This window comes from Polypterus senegalus, chromosome 8 (assembly GCF_016835505.1).
Source record: "Polypterus senegalus isolate Bchr_013 chromosome 8, ASM1683550v1, whole genome shotgun sequence".
In the NCBI taxonomy this organism is placed as follows: Eukaryota; Metazoa; Chordata; class Cladistia; order Polypteriformes; family Polypteridae; genus Polypterus; species Polypterus senegalus.
The window spans coordinates 72,983,642-73,002,241 of NC_053161.1; the positions used below are offsets into that span (position 1 = coordinate 72,983,642).

The 18,600-nt window shown below is 35.2% G+C and overlaps 1 protein-coding gene across 3 annotated transcripts in view; it reads right to left on the reverse strand.

Annotated features, from left to right (window-relative positions):
- Positions 1 to 5,445: 5,445 nt before the first annotated feature.
- Positions 5,446 to 18,600, reverse strand: part of optn (optineurin) — a 55,157-nt gene continuing 42,002 nt past the window's right edge. For 2 of the 3 annotated variants that reach the window (XM_039761283.1, XM_039761282.1), the window contains exons 9-14: positions 14,796 to 14,945; positions 12,673 to 12,766; positions 10,536 to 10,676; positions 7,896 to 8,038; positions 7,607 to 7,698; positions 5,446 to 6,158 (exon numbers count right to left, since the gene is read on the reverse strand). In XM_039761283.1, coding sequence (XP_039617217.1) covers positions 6,040 to 6,158; positions 7,607 to 7,698; positions 7,896 to 8,038; positions 10,536 to 10,676; positions 12,673 to 12,766; positions 14,796 to 14,945 — 739 coding nt within the window. In that variant the 3' untranslated portion in view covers positions 5,446 to 6,039. The remainder of the gene's footprint in view (positions 6,159 to 7,606; positions 7,699 to 7,895; positions 8,039 to 10,535; positions 10,677 to 12,672; positions 12,767 to 14,795; positions 14,946 to 18,600) is intronic. The other variant, XM_039761284.1, reaches the window with a different exon arrangement.

An 18,600-nucleotide genomic window follows, 5' to 3' on the forward strand; every position in this document is an offset into this window, starting at 1 on the left:
GAAATTCGGCGCCAATCTCAGGACCTCAGACGATGAGTGTCTTTACAAATGCCTGCTCCATTAAAAAAAAGTCACAGATGCTTTGGCTGAGTTAGTGAGTGTTTCAATATTATTAAGTATTTAAATGTTGACATTGGTTTTTTTTTAACCGTAATCTATATGTGCTCATCTACAGTTAATCAATGATTGTTCCCTACAGGCAGGCAAAAATTTAGCTACTCAGTTGTGCCTGTATCTGTAGCTTTGAAAAGTAGGTTGTAGTTATATTTTTTCGTTATGTTGAAGATAGAATTGTTCGTTCTATAGTTATGTTAATAGTCAGTAACGTTTTAATGAATGTATTTTTCAACTCTTTAAAGAACCAGACAGACTGACGGTAGCTTTTTATGTTCCAGTTTGAAACAGGCAAAGTAATTGTAAATCGATAGTGCATGTTAAACGTTCTTCTTTTTTAACACTGTCATTAGTTTTATTAATTGAAATATCAAACGCGAAGCGTAACTCCATATGGGATATTTTGTGAGAAGCCAGTTACTCGCTGAATTTTTCTGCCTTACGCTGCCGTCCTGGGAGCAATAAGTAGGTTTCTCTTGTTTCAAGGTGTTGAACTTTCTCTGTCTCGGACTGGTGGAAGGACTTACCTCTTGGCACCCACAGCGAATATGAAATTTACCAACCGTATTACCACTTATATCATAGAGTGCTTTTTCTGTGTCTGTCTGGAGGCTTATACGGACTTAAAATTGTTTTAAACTATATCAGAGTCAAGTGTTAACGTTTAGAATTTGTGTATTTCGATAAAGGCTATTTGAACAGTAGCATTTATTTGACACCTAATGTGTTAAAACAGCTGCTTGAGCAATTGGTATGAGAACCCGTCTGCTATTCTGCTGGACCAGGCTTGTCAGGGACGTGAGTCCAAATCGCCCCATCAGCAAGCATTACCCACATTCTGAAAAAACTAAATATCTAATAAGTATTGTTTAGTAATTTACACGCTTAAAACTGGTTGTTTAAAAAAAAACACAGGTCTTTTGTAAAGAAAGGGCTTGTAACTTGTACAAGTAAATTATTTTAAATCATTTCTAACTTTCATGTGCATCACTGTGTGCCATCTGTAAAATAATGACATGTTTTTACACTAAATGGAGAATATGCCAAAACATGTTAAAATATATACCTTGATAAATAATTGTGCCAAAGAAAAAACGATGAATGTAATCTGGCCCTTACTCAAAACTAACTGAATAGCAATGCCTTACTGTCCAAACTAATATTTTTAACTATTAGATCTTTGTGTAAAAACATTCCGATTTATATCATCTAATTTTAATTCCTCCATATGTTACATATGACATCATATTGTTAGAATGTGAATGTATTCATTAATGATTATTAAATTTTAATTAACTTACCACATATAAATCTGTCATAGGAATTGTCCAAAGACATGCAGGTGGATTAGCATTGCTAAGTTGACCATTGTGTATGTGCGTGTTCGCTCTCTGATGGACTGGCATCCTGTCCAAGGACTGTTCCTGCCTTGTCCCCAGTGATGTCTGTGATAGGCTTCAGCTGTCTGGATTAGGAAGATTGATGGAAACAGCACACTAAATATGTAAATGGAGTGTACTGTGCTCTGATATGAACAGTTTCATTTTAAAATGGAATAATATTAGAGTTTTTGTCCCAAAATATAATATGCTATCGCTGTTACATTTACAAGCTTTCATCTAAATAATACACTACGTTTAAACTCTTGTTCTGTATGCCATTTAATGTTGAATCTTTGTTCATTGATGCTTTCAGAGTTGACATTGCAAATGGTATTAGTTGTACAGAAATATACTCAAAAGATTAAACTCTAATGTTGAGAAGGTAAGACAACAGCTTAACAGAACTTTGCATGCCAATACCGGCTTTAGATTTGTTTCTGTGCTTAGGTGGAACTCTGAATCTTGTTAATAAGGTTAGAAAAATGAATGGGTGTGGTACAGACTGGGTAAGCATGCTACTGTCAGATGGTCATCAATCCCAAACCACTCTGACCATTAACCATTTATACAGGAGCTTTGAGATGAATAGGTGGATCACTGACAGGTGGCTGTTGCAAAGTTTAGTATGATGGTTATTACTGACTTTGCTTTCATTGAACAATTAAGAGTGGGGAAAATGTGGAAGGTATGAAATCCTATTTCTAGTGGAAGTTAATTCACATGAAAAAAAAAACCCTTGTGAGAGTTTCTCCCATGTTATGTTTTATCCTCACATAATCCCCCCCCATGAAACTTTTCTCCCAATCCAAACCCCGGCTTTGATTTTCCACCAAGATGTTGGCATTCCCCCTAACCTGGCAACCCTGTGTTGGACATTATTGTGGAACATCATACTTAAGTTTTTTTTTTTTTTTACATTTCATGAGGAAACTCAAACGGATTTTAAAATTGGACCTAACATGTTTGCACTGTGCAAGGTTTACAGTACTGCAATGTGTGAAACTGATTATATGAAAAATAAGGTTTTTCAAATTAGCAACTTTCCTACTAGAATTTTGAAAGTAAACGTGTTACGAAGCAGTACAGTTTAAGGTCACCTGATTGATCAATTTATAGGGTTACACAATTGTATAAAAATAATACATTTGAAAAATTTTTGAGCATAACTTTTTATACAAAATTAAGTTCATAAAGGACCAGTGTTGACATTTAATTCCAGTTGGCCCAGTGATCATGTCTGTATAAGTATTTCCTACAATAACCTGCTCCCCAGTTCATAAACTCTTTCTTTTGTCCCATTAGCAATCGGCTCAGGGCAGGAAGTCAGTAAATTGCAGATTGGTCAGCATCTTCAGTTCTTATCACAGTGCTATCAATTTAGGGGCCCTCAAGCAGATTTTTATTAGCCCTCTTAATTGCTTTTTGCCAACTATTCAAAAAAGATAATTTTGAATTTTCATTTTTGTAGGCATTTATCAGGCCTATAAAATATCAGTAGTTCTTCTTGTTCCTTTTGATCAATGCTAACGCTCAGGTTTAACTAGTCGTGAATAAGAAACAATGTCCTCCAGATGAAAACAGAAAAATACAGGTTTGTTCTAGTTACAGTAAAGCCGTATTTTTACTGTGAAATGATTTTATCTGTGATGAAGTAATATTAACTTTCAGAGGAATTTTATGACATCCTACTGTAAGATTGACACTAACTTGCCACTGGGCTTTAATGCTCAGTCAGACACTTCATAGGCTCTTCAGGAGATATTACGTAATTCAAAATGGCATGCACTTTTTTTTTTTTTTTATAAAAGCTTACACCATGTTCAGCTTGACGTAAACATGTGAGTCAACGTTCTTACATTTGAATACCATTACGACAAACACCTATTCATCATTGGCGAGCAAATGTGTAACTAACTGCCTGCACTTACAATGTATGCACCCGATTTAACTGCTATTGTTAGATCAAGAAACTAATTTTCCTCATTTGGTAATAAATGCAGCAGATGTAGACAATATGTATTCTGTTACATAAAAAGGTTAAAGAGTGAAATGTGTGTGAGGATATATAGTGCCATTTGAAAATGGAAATGACTTGTTTCTTAACAGCATTCTATACATACCTGTCTATTGATACTTTACAATACGTAGTACATGCATACTCTTATGTTTGTGTGTATACTGTAAAGTACATGCAGTTTACAAATGTATGATGTAAAAGGACTAGGTGAATTGTGTGCACATACCTTGTTTGTGAAATAAATGTGAGAAAATGAGACACTAACAAGTGTTATTACAAAACAATTTTGAAATCAAAATCTCCTTCTGCAATTTCCATGATTTTGTCTCCTTTCCAATTACAAATGTAACTAAAATACTGAAAGGATAAGATACATTTTTTTAGATTCTGAAAAAAACCCTTGACTGGTATTAATTTTATAATCTGGCCCTTACTCAAAACTATTTGAATAGCACTGTCTTACTGACTCAACAAAATTTTTTTTAACTATCAATTCTTTGTGAAAATCATTCAGTGCTGTATCACTCAATTCTCATTCCTTATTTTTAAGATAATCTATTGTTAGAAATTTTCCAATATTTATCATACTTTCAAGGAAAATATATACAGTAGAGAAGCAATACTTTATAAAGCATTGTATTGTAATATTCTTTAAAAAGACAGTTATCCCCAGTCTCTGTCCAATAGATGAACCTTGGATCAACGTTGATTCCAGCTTACTTGTGAAACAGCAAGACCCTCTGTGTCTTTGGACAGACGTTTGTGGAAACATGGACATTTGTTGATTATGTCTGTGCTTTGTGTATTTTACCTGGTATCTTGTGGAAGGTGCTTCAAAAAGTATGAGGTTCTAGGGTTCCCACTACATGGCACATTTGTTTGAATTCCTGGTATCACATTCAGTCCATTCATTGCGAGTGTTGGATTCCACCAAGGGTGTGTCATATTTCCTCCCCTCTTCATTACTGCATGTTCATGGATGAAATAGGGTGCAGCGGAGGACTGCAGAATGTCCAGTTTGGGGACCCAAGGTTTGTGTGTCTGCTGTTTCCAGATGATATTCTCTTAGCCATATGAGATTTTTGATCTATGGCATGGTCCTCACCTCTCCTCAGGAAATGAGTGAAGTTGAGGAGCTCAAGTAACATGTGGTTTTGTTCACAAGTGAAGGATAAGGTGATTGTGAGACTGCCCAAGAAAATCAGTGCAGCATCAGCAATTCTGCAGTCAAAATGAGGAGATAGTGAGAATCTCAATGATAAGATTTTGATGTAGAGCTGCTGCATTTCTGGATTGCTGCTGGAAAGAATAAAAGGCAGAGGATACTGGCAGAAGTCCAGGGCAGACACATTGGAGGGATCATATCTCGGTTTCCTATATGTTAAAGTTGTTGAGGATATAACCCCAGTAAGCCCAACTCAATTTGTTGCTAATATGATCCCCACCATAAGTTATGAGGATAGCATATTTTGATGTCAATATTTAGGGTAGCTAAGCCACTTGGTTTACTTTTAAAATCAGCAGATTAATGTAATTCACTACTTAAATATTTTACTAGAAAGTTTTTACATATTCACCCTAAATTTTTCTCCCCTTGTTACAAAATTTCCTCACTTTATCATTAAATATATATTTCACATTTTATTTGTTATGCAGAACAGACTTTAAAGATCTTCACAGCATTTTGGATACTTATATTTTCTTAGTGAACATCAAATAAATGTTACCTTATCTTTAAAATACAGGCTAATAGTTATGTTACCACCTATGTAAAACTGGATTTGTTCCCAAAAAAAAAAAAAATCAATTGTAGATTGATATAAAACTATAAACATAAATTCTGATATGCTTGCCATTTCAGTTTTTGTTAAGAATTAAAATTTTTGTAACACAAGGTATGGTACTCACACTAAAAACACACTTTGATAATGGTACAGTTCATAGTTTTGTTTATTTATTATTGGTGAATGCAAATTCAAATACACCCACAGACTAATCCTATGCAAATAAAGCATATGGATGAACAGAATTAATTTGGTTGGATAGCATTAGAAGTTGTAAGGGATTTTTTTTTTTCAAGAATCCTTTTATTTGTATACTGATAGGATTATTAAAAATAAAATTAAGAAATAAAACAATTCTGCTTGAATGTGGTTGTTTACAACTTTCCTGTAATCTACTCGCACCATCTCTATATCACAATTCAATTTTAACATATTTTACAAAAGACCATTTAAGCATAAAACAGAATAAGATAAAACAGTATTAATTTTCTAACATTGATATTTTTCAATACTGTAAATGAAATTCTGTTTGGGGGCAGAAAATAGCAAGGGTGTCAAATCAGACAAAATGAGCCCACTATCAGCAGAGCCAGACTATTATATAATATCACTTATTTGACTTTTATCATAAATTAAACTGTACAGATAGCAAAGTTGTACAGTTGATACTTTAGAGATTTTATACATAAGATTAATGGCTTTCAGTTCGCAAAGTGTACAATACTTTAGGAGCTGATATCAGCTATATAATGCAGTCCATGACATGTATTTGGAGACTGTCAATATCTGGAAGAACTTCATTGCATTTTGGGCAGGCGTGTTCAGGAATAGTAACTTGCTGCCAATCTCGATTATCAGGAGCTAAAAAAATGAATAAAATGACTGTCATGAAGAGGTGAGAATATTTGCAAAGACATTTTAAAGACTTCAGTATTTAAATAATTGAGTGTAAAATAAACAATTTCACAGATTAGACTAGACAACTATATCATGGAAGTCTGCTGCTAAATGAAGAGTCTAGGGATTTCTTGTGGGCATTTTACTATACCCAAACTGACGGTACAAGTTACAGTTAAAAAGACAAAAAAGCTAGGTTAGAAACCATGTTTAACATACTGTGTCTACTGGAAATTTATACTTGTCATGTTTTTTATAACTATAATGCAAAATATTTTAAATGTATTAACATTTTCAAACATGCCTAATACAATTCATGATCACAGTTTGGATCCCATTTCAGCAGCACTGGGTATAAGGCAGAAAACAGCCCTGGACAGGGTGCCAGACCATTTCCTGACCCACACAGACAGACATACACCCACTTTACATTAGAGCAATTTAGATGTGCCAATTAACCTAACCCAAACACTCCTGGGGATAAAAGGAAGGAAACTGGAATACCTACAGAAAACCCATACAAAAGACAAGGGAGAACATGCCAACTCCGAAAGAGTATAGTGGATTCATGAGGCAATGGCACTAACCATTGTGTCAATGATAAAAAAGGCTATGGGGGAACCCCCCTACCCCCACAAGTAAAACTGGTTTTAAAAATATTAACTCAGGAAGGGGAAGACCTGAGCAGCTCAAGCACATGTCAGGCTTACTGCTGGAAGAGGTGTTGAGGAGGGGGCAGTGGTCTGAATGTGGATCCCAATGCCCCAGAGCAGTGATGGGGATATAGTGCTATAAAAATGGTGCTGTCCTTGAGACGTAAAACAAAAGGTCCAGACTCTTTGTGGTCATTAAAGATCCCTGGGCATCCTTCGTAAAGAGTAGGTAGCTCATTCTCCAGACTAAATTGCTTATCAAGGCCTAGTCATTCTGCCCCACTAATCACCCCCATCTCTAGCTGGTGCTCTCTCTAACCACTTCACCACCTAATAGTTAATTTGTGGTGAGTGTACTGGTGCAAAAATGGCTGCTGTTGCATTATCCTGGTGGATGCTATACATTAGTGGTGGGTCAAGTGGCTCCCCAGTCACTATGTAAAAATCACTTTGAGTAGTGAGAAAAATGCTATACCAAGGTAAGAATTAAATTTTTATAAGCACAGTATACAATATTATGTTAATAGGCCACATCTTGAATACTGTATGGACTTCAGTTTTACTTAATACATGTCCAATATAAAACTACCAGGATAATTGCATGATATGAATTTAGATTAAAATGCTTAAGAGAATGGTAAGAGTATAAACACATGTTGAGTAAATGGGCCATTCATTTTCTTTTTAAAAACATTTAAAATATTTTGTTACAACTTAAAACCAATTTCATTATATAATATAGGAATTCTGTATTTTTACCTCTTGCTCCCCGTGCATTCATTTGTTGAACATTGTTTGGAGGACTGGCTCCCCTGGGAACATGTCTTTCTTTCATATCATTTAGTGATAACCTGAAAAGGTGTCAAATGTAGTTACGTGTCGGAAAGCTATAGTTTTATTAATTAAGATACAAGGCATAAAATATTAAATAGCTATTAAATATGAGAACAAATTAGAACCCCTCTGCCTGCTGAAATACTGTATTTGCTTTCATATAAATACAGAATAGGACTTGTTAAATCAAATCGGCAGATAGACTGTAATCTACCTTCCAAACTGTTCAAGGTCCTCCTGGAATTTGGCATTCTGCTTTTTTAAAAACTCCACCTGGAATGCAAGCCGTTCCTTTTCTTCATGAATCTTTTCTCTTGCTGCCCTTTCAGCATAGAAATCAGAAGAATAAACTTCAGCCTGTAGAGAAGGAATAAATAAACTAATTTCACAAGTGAAGCAAAATTGTATATACTGCGATATCCTAAAGTAATTAAGCACTTGCTTTTTAGATGTGGTACAATAGGTATAGTCTTGGAAGATGGAAAAAAATAAAAATAAAAAATTACATTTATATATAAAAATATCCGATTTATACATATATATGCACACAGTATATATAATTGTAGCCCAATATACAATGACAATAACTCTAAATACAGAACATAGTATAATACATTATGAGATAATCTTAACACTTTTTTTTCTGTACTTGCCTAAATAGTGAATATTTTTCATTCAGTAAGCAGTGATGTATTATTTAAAATCTGTAACAGCAGGCAGCCATGAAATACTCATTATTCAATGCATGACAAGGTTCAGTGTATTTAATAAAAACATAAATAGAAGTACCTGCTTATGAAATAATTATTCTTTCATATACAATACATTTTACTTAAGTTACACTACTTTTTGTTTTATGATGCATTGTTGCTTTGTGTTTCCACTACCATGATGCATCAGTCCTTTGAGAATTATTTCCTTGAGCTTTATCTGGAGAAACACTAAGATAGATTTTTGGATAAAGCTCCTAATTAAGCACTAGTTTCATGTATGAAAACAAGAAGTTCTAAAAACTAAACGACACACACAGGCACTTGGAAAACCAGAACCTCTGGGCTGCTGAACCTTGGGACATCTGAATCATGATCCCCTGTCCATTCTGCCAATTTTCCCAGGTGTTTGGTTTTTTGGCAGAGCTTGATACAGAAGTTAGGCCAAAAATGTTTTCTTTAATAAAACTATTGTTTTGTTGTGGTTATTTTTCACCATTGGTGCTGTAAGCGGAATCACCTTTCTAGAGTGTTCAAGAATGGCTTATCATTTGTGAATCTTGGTAGTTATCAAGAAGTCTCTTACATACTGGATACAAATGTGTTCCTTTGCCTACCCTCTAATAAAAGCTCTTAATATTCAGCGTCCATCATATTGTCATGGCATGAACACAAGAATGAGCTGCTGCCAGATCCTTGAATGAGATCCTATGAGAACTTTTAAATTGATTTTCTTTTGAAAAAAAATTTTGAAGGACATTCATATCTAGGTCAAATTGATACTTGTAGATTTCCACTAGGTAAATACATTCCAAAACAAATTTGCTATGGGTTCTTTACCTCCTGAGATCAAGCATTTAAACACTCTTCATGACAATGCTTTAGTACAATACACCATCCATCCATTTTCCAACCCGCTGAATCCGAACAAACGGTCACAGGGGTCTGCTGGATCCAATCCCAGCCAACACAGGATGCAAGGCAGGAACCAATCCCGGGCAGGGCGCCAACCCACCGCAGACAATACACCATACATTACATAATATATGTATTATGGGCAAGATCAAAATGACCAGGTTACTTTACATAGTACCTTACACAGTACAGTGCTTCTCCAAACCTGGCAATTGGAATCTGATTTGTTAATTTAGTACCACATTATATTTACTTGATTGACTGAGTTAATGAACCTTGGTATTTACTTTCACATATGGGCAAATCCCTTTTTGTCTATTACTAAGCAATACCCAAAATCAATTCTAAAAAACACACAAAATATTGCAAATATAAACCCTTTCGGGAAAGGAAATGATTAGTTTTCATTATGAGATGAACATTTTACATTTGATATTAAAACATTTGAATGTTAATGGATGTACTTTTGTACTTATGAGAATTACATTTGTGGAAGGTTGGTATTAAATCTTTATTTGACTGCACCACTTAGTTGTGCAGATTCAGCAATACAAGCTGAAAAGTTATACTTCTCTTGTTAATTTCTCGCTGCTTAAAATATGCACTAAGTAATTTAGATTTATGCAGATTACATACTGAATTCTTAAATTACACAAAGTTGCATTGGACAGTTTTTCAAAAAAAGGTAATGCCTGTAAAGAGTTACTATATATATATATATATATATATATAATATATATATATATAGCTGCTTGACCATACACCTTTTATATTATATACATGCATTACATATTTACAAGTCTATTTTGATTTCAGAATTGTATGAATGAAAATAGTCACCTGTTATTTAATAAATATGATACAAGGTATGCTACGCTTTAAAGAAAAAAAAAATTGCAAATCAATATAGTGACTTAAAATTAACATTTCAAAGCTTCCTTCTTTTTAACATCCAGAAAAAATGGATAATTGTCCCCTCTTCTTTAGTACAAGTATAAAAGTAAAGCAACTAGATTTATTCCCTAAACACAACCTAGTAGCCAAGGTGCCAACAACAGTCAGCACCATACACAACTAAAGCATTAAAGAGGCCAGTTTAACTTCCCTTTGCACATTTCCCATAAAACTGATTATTCCATACATTATACACACATGTAATAAACAGTTGAGCATGCTTTTGTCACATAAAAAAATACAGTGCTTCCTTATTATTGATTGATCTTCATTACCTGGGCCTTAAAGACTGACACAGTTTCCAATTCTTGTTCTTGCTTAAAAATATGCTGCTGCATTTCATCAATTTTTAGCTGCTTTGCAGCTAGGGCTTCCTCTGCATTATGAAGTCTGGCAAAAAGTTCATTTCCTTCTTCCTGAAACAAGTTTGAAGGAATATAAACATTATATATTGTTAAGATATTAATAATAAGGAAATGCACAGTGCAAAAGACTACAATTTCCTGCTTTTAATAATCATCTGCTTTTAATCAAAGCACATTTGACAATGATTACAATTACAAATTACACTCACAATCATTTTTTTTTTTTCATTTTTAAATATTGATTAATTAGCTGCCAATATACAGTGCATCCGGAAAGTATTCACAGCGCATCACTTTTTCCACATTGTTATTTTACAGTTATTCCAAAATGGATTAAATTCATTTTTTTCCTCAGAATTCTACACACAACACCCCATAATGACAACATGAAAAAAAGTTTGTGGTTTTTGCAAATTTATTAAAAATAAAAAAAACTGAAAAATCACATGTACATAAGTATTCACAGCCTTTCCTCAATATTTTGTCGATGCACCTTTGGCAGCAATTCCAGCCTCAAGTCTTTTTGAATATGTGCCACAAGCTTGGCACACCTATCCTTCGCCCATTCCTCTTTACAGCACCTCTCAAGCTCCATCAGGTTGGATGTGAAGCGTTGGTGCACAGCCAATTTAAGATCTCTCTAGAGATGTTCAATCGGATTCAAGTCTGGGCTCTGGCTGGGCCACTCAATGACATTCACAGAGTTGTCCTGAAACCACTCCTTTGATATCTTGGCTGTGTGCTTTGGGTCATTGTCCTGCTGAAAGATGAACCGTCGCCCCAGTCTGAGGTCAAGAGCGCTCTGGAGCAGGTTTTCATCCAGGATGTCTCTGTACATTGCTGCAGTCATCTTTCCCTTTATCCTGACTAGTCTTCCAGTTCCTGCCGCTGAAAAACATCTCCACAGCATGATGCTACCACCACCATGCTTCACTGTAGGGATGGTATTGGCCTGGTGATGAGCGGTGCCTGGTTTCCTCCAAACGTGATGCCTGGCTTCTGTCTGGCCACGCTACCATACAGGCCTGATTGGTGGATTGCTGCAGAGATGGTTGTCCTTCTGGAAGGTTCTCCTCTCTCTACAGAGGACCTCTGGAGCTCTGACAGAGTAACCATCGGGTTCTTGGTCACCTCCCTGACAAAGGCCCTTCTCCCCCGATCGCTCAGTTTAGATGGCCGGCCAGCTCTAGGAAGAGTCCTGGTGGTTTCAAACTTCTTCCACTTACGGATGATGGAGGCCACTGTGCTCATTGGGACCTTCAAAGCAGCAGAAATTTTTCTGTAACCTTCCCCAGATTTGTCCCTCGAGACAATCCTGTCTCAGAGGTCTACAGACAATTCCTTTGACTTCATGCTTGGTTTGTGCTGACATGAACTGTCAACTGTGGGACCTTATATAGACAGGTGTGTGCCTTTCCAAATCATGTCCAATCAACTGAATTTACCACAGGTGGACTCTAATGAAGCTGCAGAAACATCATCAAGGGAAACAGGATGCACCTGAGCTCAATTTTGAGTTTCATGGCAAAGGCTGTGAATACTTAGCAATCACATGTACATAAGTTTTTTTATTTTTAATACATTTGTAAAAACCTCAAGTAAACTTTTTTTCACGTTGTCATTATGGGATGTGTGTAGAGTTCTAAATCCATTTTGGAATAAGGCTGTAAGATAAAATGTGGAAAAAGTAATGCGCTGTGAATACTTTCTGGATGCACTGTAAATTTACCAGTTTTTCTCTCTTCATGTACTGAACAGGTATTTCTTACTCAGTTTTAATAGTAACCTGTGATTTAATTATGTCAGTTATAAAAACTCGATTTGTGCATTTAACGATTTTGTTAATGCTACATATGCTCTGCATTTTTCTACATGCCCACACTGCATCCAGTGTTGCTCTGAGAGAGAGAAATCTAATACAGGACTAATTCATTAAAATGGGTTGATAGAAGGTTTTGACCAAAAGAAAACCGTATTCCCAAACGGTGTGTATACACTCCACAAATTCAAAAAGTCATATTTTGCCCCCCACCACCCCCCACTTTACCTGTCTTGCTTTCATTCCCTCCACCATTTTCTTACTTTCATTATAATCTTCAAAAAGCTTCTTGTATGCTTCTTGTAACTGGGCAAGCTTTCTCCTGCTCAAAACAAATATTTTTTTTATTAACGTACACTAGATAAATTTCATAAGCTTTTAAATAAAAAACCTACACTATAAAAACACATCTGCCAAGAAATCAGTGCCCAAATTTAGCAAGTGTCTCGGCGTAGGAAAATTGTCCTAACTGGTTCAAAAATCTCAGAATGATGCAAATTTGGTCCTACTCTTAGAAATAGGACTAATTTCACTTTATCAGTTTTCCCAATTTAGGAAACTACTCCTAACTTCACTAGATTTACGAGAGCTCATAAGCTGCCCTAACTTGCTAGGAGATACCGTCATGTGGTGACTACATCTACGTGAAGAAGCCATACACTCTTGACCCCAAAATGCATGTGTTGGGAACATTGTTTTTTTCCCCATGGAAAAAAAACAGCTTTGCAACAGTAAATGATTTGGGTATGTCACAACTAACCATTTCTCAAATTTTTGCACCAAACATTGAACGCCCTTACAACTCATGAGGCAATACGCAGATTTATATATTTCCCCATCACTCCACATGAGGTAATCTTAAAGCAGGCTGCATTCATGCAGATTGCAAGTTTTTAATGCATTTGTTCAAGTGATAGATGGCACACACATAAATATCATTGCCCCAAGTGTTTAATAACATGCATAAATTAATCTTAATCGAAACCACACAATCACCAACACAGGAGGCCATGCCATGGATGTAAACTGCATTGCAGTAGCCAGCATATTACCTTAAAAATAAGCAGGGCTGGATGAGTGATGGACAGTGAAATGTCACAGGTATGCTGACCTTTACATTCCTTGCACCCCTAGAATATTCACATTACAGTGTGAAGGTTCGCAAAAGCAGACAGAGCCTCCCGAGTCATTACATAAATACGGTCTTGCAAAAGATAACTGGGGAATTACAGAAAGAAATATGGCACTCTACTTTGGAAGACTACCAGGAACATTGGAAGAGGAAATGCAACTTCAGAAAACGTGCAAAAATTTTACTTCACGAGATTCGCATGAACTTTTTTATTTAAACGCTGTCCATTTTAAAACATTATCTTTTTGATGATTTCGTAGCTTTTGATGCCAAAGGTAAGACATGTTATTACGATTTCCAATGAAACTACAAAAGACCTTTGCGAGTGCTATTTTTACAGCTGGGGTGCTGTAAAATCGTAATGTCATTCATTCTCAAACAAAGTCCTACAGGTCTCTGGCAGTGGATGTAGAATGCTTCATAACTACTTCTCAGGTCTTACTCCTAGGAATTGCATACAGTCTGACTAGAATAGCACTTTGTCCAACCCCAGAGAAATTCTGAGACATTTGGTAAATACTGGCACAGAATTTAAAATGCAACTCTGTCACATCAGAAAAAAAAATGAAGTGCAATTAGTCAAGTGTATTGTTAATAGTACTCTAAATTATAAAAAAGCAATATTTACACAATGCTTGGGAAAAACTGCATATTCGATTTTATTTATTTTTTAAACTGATTTATATTGTACTACCATAAACTGAAATGTATAACAAAATAAGCATATTGCTTTGTAACTGAAAAATACACTTTTACTTGTAACACTTCACAGACCTTGCATAACATAAGCTTGTATAAGGAGAATGAGATTAAAAAATGTACAGCTTCACCCATACATAGTGTATATTTTTTTAAGGTTGCAAAGCACCTGGGTCTATCTGATCACTATATGCTACAAGACAAAACCCCACCCTGAATTTGAAGCTAGTCCATCATAGAGTACACACACACACAACTTCCTATTAAAGTCAGTTAACACACAATGGAAAATACTAAATAAAAAAGTGTCAAAACACTTAATTATTCCATTACTGCAGCAGCTGTACAGATCACAACCTGACTGACTGCAAAACATGGCTGTATAGGTAGTATTTCATACAGCAGGGAAAAACTTTTTTTTTTTTTCTTCCTCTTCTAACAGTTTTTCTGCTAACACTTTTCCGAAGAAAAAGGGTAATTTCCTACTATTAAGTGCATGATACAAAATGGACAGACTCACTTGTCTTCCTCGGTTTTTGCCTGCCCCATTTTATTTACAGATTGTAGGCTATCCAATTGCAGCTTCAACTTTTCATTCTCATGCAAGATTTGCTGTTTATCACCCAATTGTACTTGTAACGTAGAAAGATTCTGCTCCAAACTGAGACATCTGTGAATAAATTGCAATCAATTTTCAGTTCTTGAAGTCAAAATACAACAGAGCTTGATTATTTTTTTTCTACTCACTTATTCACTTCAAAGGTTCTAGGAAATTACAGTCTATGGAGGCAGCATTAAGAGAAAGAAGACAACCAAGACCAAACCCTGACTAGGATGCCAGATTGTCACAATGCACACTCACACTGGCTCAGCTTAGAGTCACTAATTGCACTAGCACACAATGTACATCTTTAGGATGGGAGAGAAACTGGAATTTGTGAAGAAAAACCCATGCAAAAATGAGGGGGAAAAAAAAACAAAAAAAAAAACAGCAAGGATTCAAACCCAGTCTCGGGGAGTTCTGAGGCATCAGCACTAATCTCTGTAGCATCCTCCAATACACAATTCACATTGTATTAACATGAATTATGGATACCATTATATTAAGGCATACAGTGTATATGTGTATATATATATATATATATATATATATATATATATATATATATACACACACACTGTACATACACACACACAGCCCTGCATTCAGACTAAAATATGGTTCAATTATGCTAATAATTCGCTACTTTGTCACTGGTTCACAGTTTTGTTAAATTTATTTTTATGTTTATATTCAGAAAAAGAAAAAAGTAATGCTACAAAAAGTCGAGACAGTAATGACAGTTGACATCTAACTTGTTTGGCAGCATTCCTACAAAATTTGGGCGTCATCTTTGACACAGAGTTAAACTTTACCTGTTATGTTTCTACACAAAGACCAGCATTCCTTATCTTTGACATATTGCAAAACTGTCATATCATCCGTTTGCAGCAATTTGAAATAACACAACCTAGCAGCTTCAAAACGTGTTATAACTAGAAATAATTATGCCATAACTCCAGTTCTTTGATGATACATACATGATTTAAAAAGTGTAAAATCTTTTTTAAATTGTAAATGGTATTGACTATTTTTATTACAGAACTTGATTATTCTTCTTCAGTGGACACTGTTAAACTAACATGCAGTTCTTAAAATTTTCTACATAAATTAAACTAGTGTAGCAGACAGGACCTTTAGTAACGGACAGCACCAAAAAGCAAAAACAGAGCTAAGAAAGGTTAATTCTGTCTCAACATTTAAATCAAGCTTTCAGGGTCATTTTTGCATAGCATGGTGACTAGCAGAGATGGGGACAAGTCGCATATGATCAAGTCCAAGCAAGTTTCAAGTGTTAACCATGAAGTCTCGAGTCAAGTCTCAAGTCACAGTTAGGACAAATCAAGCAAGTCAAGTCAAGGGTTCACCCTAAGCAAGTCAAGTCGAGTCAAGTCACAGTACTAAAACAAACAGAGGTTAAATTTTCGATACGTTTATTTTTGCACAGAACTTTTCACAGAAAAGATGAACATATACATATATTATGAATCTTATTTGCATTGCTATATTTAAATTATATGCATATCTGTGCTACATTAATATCTGAAAATAAAATTGTGTTGCTTACACAAAATGTTTAAAACTAAGAAATCCAGTCTAAAATGTATAATGCAATTTAATCTGAAAGGATTAGTTTACTTTGACAACAACAATGTACAGATAATGTACTCACCCCCTTGTCATCCAATATGTTCATGTCTTTCTTTCCTCAGTCATAAAGAAATTGTTTTTTTTTTTTTTTGTTGTTTTGAGGAAAACATTTCAGGATTTCTGTCTATATATAATGGATATGTATGGCGCCCCAAAGTTTGAACTTCCAAACTGCAGTTTAAATGCAGCTTCAGAAAGCCCGAAATGATTGGTTATTTTCCAAACAAATTGACAATGTATATACTTTTTAGCCTCAAATGCTGGTCTTGTCTCCTCTCTGTGCAGTCTGTGTGATTCGGGTAAATACAGTTAATAGATGTCAAAAAAACAACAATCTCTTTTATATCTTTAATGTCAAAAACATCCTGCAATGCTGTTTTACCTTTTTGTAAAGGGCATTTGAGCTTCTATACATGTTAACTGTGTAAACACTGTGTCTGCACTTTTGCTGCAATCTAAGACTGCATTTACCCGAATCACACAGACTGCGCAGAGACAACACAAGACCAGCATTTGAGGTTAAAAAGTATATAAATTGTCCATTTGTTTAGAAAATAACCGATTGTTTCGCTAGATAAGACTCCTCCTCCTCGGTTGGAATCGTTTAGAGAGTCTTCTGAAGCTGCATTTAAACTGCATTTTGGAAATTCAAACTTCGGGGTGCCATACATATCCATTATATGAAGCCCAGTGATGAAGTTATGAAGCTTAATCGTCATCTCTGCGGTGGACGCGCAATATACACGTTTCATACATAATATATAATCTGATATATTTGTTTTCTATTTGAACTGGTTTCATTGTTATACAGCACACAACATTTTGTTATTGTGAGTGTACACAAAAAAATTAGACACTTAACGTAACCGATTCGAACGATGAAATTATTCTTGTCTGTATGACCAAAAAGTTTTGAACGAGTTATTGAAGGAGAAGTGATTGCACCGACGCTTTCATCTTAGATTTTCATGCAGTATAACGTTACACGAGCTGCCATTCAACTAACCACACGTAGTCAGTCCATACAAACGCTTGAAAATGCGCACATTTAATATAGACATTATAGTTTACATGTAATAGAGAAGCCCTTTCATTTCAAGTTGCACTCAACATTAAAAAGTGGCTACGCCACTGGTAACATTATAGCGTTTTATTTATGAGATGATCATCACATTTCTGATAAAAAAACATGCAACCAAGGCCAAATTATGACAAACAGAAAAAAATTATTAATTAGTAATCGTTTTATTAAATTGACTATAAAGAATTTGACTTTACCTTTCCTTGTGGTTTTTGAAGTGCCGGATGAAATTTGATGTTGTGGTTGTCGTGTCTGATACTCACGCGTTGCATTCTCTGCATCTGGCAAATCTTTTTTGTTAGTACGGTCTAGTTCAAAGTCCTTTTAGCCAAACGTGACTATATGAGGAGCTCGACTATTGTCTGCCATGTTTGGTGCGGTTTGAGTTGTGCAGCGTTCTTCTTCTTCTTGGTAACATTAAGAGTTGTGCAGCGTTAAGGGCGCAGGCTCCAATTATGGTGCTGCGGAGTCATAGTTATTTTGTTAAATTTTATTTTATTAAACGAATTAGATTTAAAAGTTCATGTCATTGTCGATGTCGAGTCTTCCACTTTAAGTCAAGTCTCAAGTCAAAGTCAAGTCAAGTAATTTTCTTACTTCAATCAAGCAAATCTCAAGTCCTGAAAATTGTGACTCGAGTCTGACTCGAATCAAGTCATGTGACTCGAGTCCCCCATCTCTGGTGACTAGTCTTCACTAGGAACTCCACTTCTTACTCATCTTAGTGCCCTGCTTGAGTGAGACCAAACAGATGAACCTACAGGGGCTAAATTTGTAAGTGGGTTTTAAGTGAGGATGGGGAGTCATGTGAATAAATAAAAAAAAAACAACCAACACCACATACGTAAGCCATGAATTTGATCTTCATTTAAACAGTATCTATAGGTAAAGGTGACAAACATCATGCCACATTTACATTTTGTAGTCCATTATACAATTTTAAACAAACAAATGTAAATTTTGCATATAGAAAAAGTAAGTACACCCCTATAT